Raw genomic sequence first — 3,657 nt, 5'->3', positions numbered from 1 at the left:
TTCACCAGGAACAGCAGCAAGACTTTGAAAATGCCCAGAACTACCAAGAGACACTCCTTACAACATCTCTAAAGTGAGATTTTTAGGGTTTTAAAAAGAAATTGTGTGTGATATGTTAGAAAAAGTCTTTGCAGTTGTCCTTGGAACATTCAAAAGAGAGCTAAAAAATTCCCATTGCTCTACTCTGTTCAGTATTTTATACGCTAAGTGTTTATTTAAAAAGTAGCATAAGTCAACCTCGAACCAATGGCAAATATTCCTTATATCCCAAGACTTGATATCTGAGATATTCCAACTGTTTGTTGTTGTTTTAAGACCATGGTTTTAGGCGGCGGCGGAGCTGCAGGCCGGGAGCCGGCGCAGGTCTCTTGGTAAGTGAAGAGCCGCGCATGGCTGAGCCCGCCACCCGCCGTGGAGCCATGGAGATGGGCGCCGAGATTAGCCACAAGATCCGGAGTGCCATTAAGGGGAAATTGCAAGAATTAGGAGTTTATGTTAGCTTCACGGTGTATTAGATAAACTTCGTTCTGTTACAACTGATCCCTCCAGTCTCAAGTCTTCTGATACCAACATCTTTGATAATAACGTGTCTTCAAACAAGAGCAGTTTCGGTCGGGGAGACAAGAGAGGGCCTGAAGCTGCAGTGCCACCCCTCGCAGTTGCTAGCACAAGACCTGAGAAAAGAGATTCCAGGGTTTCTACTAGTTCACAGGAGCAGAAAACCACTAATGTTAGACAGAGTTATGATGATGGAGCTGCAACCCGTTTAATGTCAACTGTGAAGCCTCTGAGGGAGCCAGCACCCTCTGAAAATGTGATTGATATTAAGCCAGAACCAGATGATCTCAATTTTGTGCAGGAGAATCCCTTATCTCAGAAAAAACCGACAGTGACACTTACGTATGGTTCTTCTCACCCTTCTATTGAAATTGATCCACCACCTGCAAGTGGAAATGCAAATAGTGGTGCTCATTTAAACAGGTTGCAATTTCAGCAGCAACAAAACAGTATTCATGCTGCCAAGCAACCTGATAATACAGAACAGCCGGGTATATGAAACAGGACGTTTGTGTGAACAGGAAGTGATTAACAGCTTAGAAGAGACTTCTAGTCCCTTCTTCAGAAACAACTCAGAAAAAATGAGTATTGAGGAAGAAAACTTTTGGAGGAGAAAGTTGCCTGTGGTAAGTTCAGTTGTTAAAGTAAAAAAATTCAATCATGATGGAGAAGAGGAGGAGGAAGATGATGATTGTGGGTCTCATACAGGAAGCATCTCCAGCAGTGTGTCAGTGCCAGCAAAGCCTGAAAGGAGACCTTCACTTCCACCTTCTAAACAAGCTGACAAGAATCTAATTTTGAAGGCTATATCTGAAGCTCAAGAATCTGTAAGAAAAACAACTAACTATTCTACAATCTCACAGAAACAGATACTTCCAGTTGCTCCCAGAACTTGAACTTCTCAAGAAGAATTGCTGGCAGAAATGGTCCAGGCGCAAAGCAGGACCCCCAGGATAAGTCCTCCCATTAAAGAAGAGGAAACAAAAGGAGATAATAGAGAAAAAAGTCAAGGAGCTCCACAGAGGCAGTTGTTATCCCGACTACAAGTCGACCAAGTAATGGCAGAAACTCTGCAGATCAGTCAAGATTACTATGACATGGAATCCATGGTCCATGCAGACACAAGATCATTTATTCTGAAGAAGCCAAAACTGTCTGAGGAAATAGTAGTGGCACCAAACCAGGAGTTGGGGATGAAGACTGCGGATACCCTTCGGGTACTTTCAGGACACCTTATGCAGACACGAGATCTTGTAAAACTAGATAAACCTGCAAGTCCCAAGCTTATAGTGATGCTGGATGGTGTCCCCAGCCCCCCAGGATACATGTCAGATCAAGAGGAGGACATGTGCTTTGAAGGAATGAAACCTGTAAACCAAACTGCAGCCTCAAGCAAGGGACTCAAAGGTCTCCTCCACCCACAGCAGATGCAGTTGATGAGCAGGCAGCTTGATGACCCAAATGGTAGCTTTGCAAATGCTGAGATGAGTGAACTGAGTGTGGCCCAGAAACCAGAAAAACTTCTGGAGCGTTGCAAGTACTGGCCTGCCTGTAAAAATGGGGATGAGTGTGCTTACCATCATCCTGTTTCACCTTGCAAAGCCTTCCCCAATTGTAAATTTGCTGAGAAGTGTTTGTTTATCCAAATTGTAAATATGATACAAAATGTACTAAACCAGATTGTCCCTTCACTCATATGAGTAGAAGAATTCCAGTACTGCCTCTAAAACCAGTTACAACACCAGCACCACCTCTCATAGTCAGCTGTGCCGTTATTTCCCTGCTTGTAAGAAAATGGAATGTCCCTTCTATCATCCAAAACACTGCAGATTTAACACTCAATGTCCCAGACCTGACTGCGCATTTTATCATCCCACCATCACTGTACCACCGCGACATGCCTTGAAATGGATTCGACCTCAAACCAGTGAATGACACTCAGTGCTACTTGGGAGAAGGTTGTGGAGTTTGAAAGTTTCCATCTACTGATGAAAGATACTCTGCAGAACTTGTCAAACCTTTGAAACTTGGAATATATATTGCTTTCATAATATGAAGTTTATTGCCTATCTGAAGTGTCTAATTTTTCTAGTTTGTAAGTTTATTAAGTGGTTTTAACATTGGGTGTTTTTTGTTGTTTTGACTGTGAAAAGACAGTTTAAAGGAAAAGCTAAATTCCATTAAAACATTTGAGGCTTGTTTGTAAAAAAAAAAAAAAAAAAAAAAAAAAGACCATGGTTTTAAAACTCAAGCCAATCTTTATTACATGTGTGACCTTTTAACTTTGAAAAATAAGTAATTCCTTCTCTTCCCTTTTTCCTCTGCCACCCTTGAAAATACCCCCTTTACTACTTATGAACTTACAGCCATATCCTAGATGTAAGGGTTTTATTTTTAGTATTGAAGGAAACATTATAAAATAAAACTGGAAAATGCATGAGAAATAAGCAAAGGCCATTAGTTTTTTAAAAACTATTTAAATGTCATGGCCTTTAATGCCTATATTATAACGAAAATTGTTTTTTTATGCAGTGACAGCAATTTGGGGAAAAAACACATTTGGGAAGAAAAAAATCTAAACAAAGCTAATATGTCTCAGAACACAGTGACTAAGAGGCAAGGGTATCTGAGGGTCCATCAGCTAGAGCTGTTCCAGTTTGGCAGCTACTAGCGACATATAATTATTTACATTTCAATAATTAAAGATAAATAAAATAAACAATTCAGTTCCTCTGTTACACTAGCTTCACTTCAAGTGCTCAGTAGCCACCTGTAGCTAGTGACTACCATGTTAGATGGGCAAATATCAAACATTATATCATTGTGGAAAGTTCTATTGAACAGCACTGCTCCAGAGAGTCAGCCATTTTCTTTCATCGATATTCAGACAGAGTGTGGAAATGATTTGGAATGGAAAGGATCTAATAATTTTTGAATCACAAAGCACTACGTTTCTGCTGGAAGAGCACATTAACATCACAACAAAAAGCCTTATTTGTACACTAACTTTTGAAGAGGAGTTGATAAGTTTGAAATACGACTATAAAAATTTATTCATTTTGAAAATTTTCATCAATTTTTAGCTTGTAAGAATCCAAA

At 40.0% G+C, this 3,657-nt stretch overlaps 1 protein-coding gene across 1 annotated transcript; it reads left to right on the top strand.

The window, feature by feature from the left end:
• Positions 1–376: 376 nt before the first annotated feature.
• Positions 377–2,756, top strand: LOC109268784 (zinc finger CCCH domain-containing protein 14-like). Its single transcript, XM_053895269.1, is given in 5 exon segments — positions 377–495; positions 498–1,033; positions 1,035–2,196; positions 2,199–2,309; positions 2,312–2,756. Coding segments are annotated over 5 exon segments (2,097 nt in total). The 5' UTR covers positions 377–389; the 3' UTR covers positions 2,494–2,756.
• The last annotated feature ends 901 nt before the right edge of the window (positions 2,757–3,657 follow it).

This window comes from Panthera pardus, unplaced genomic scaffold, assembly GCF_024362965.1.
Source record: "Panthera pardus isolate Hobbes unplaced genomic scaffold, ASM2436296v1 HiC_scaffold_6, whole genome shotgun sequence".
NCBI classification, from domain to species: Eukaryota; Metazoa; Chordata; class Mammalia; order Carnivora; family Felidae; genus Panthera; species Panthera pardus.
Note: the sequence above shows the minus strand (reverse complement) of the source record. Positions and strands in the feature narration are given on the sequence as shown.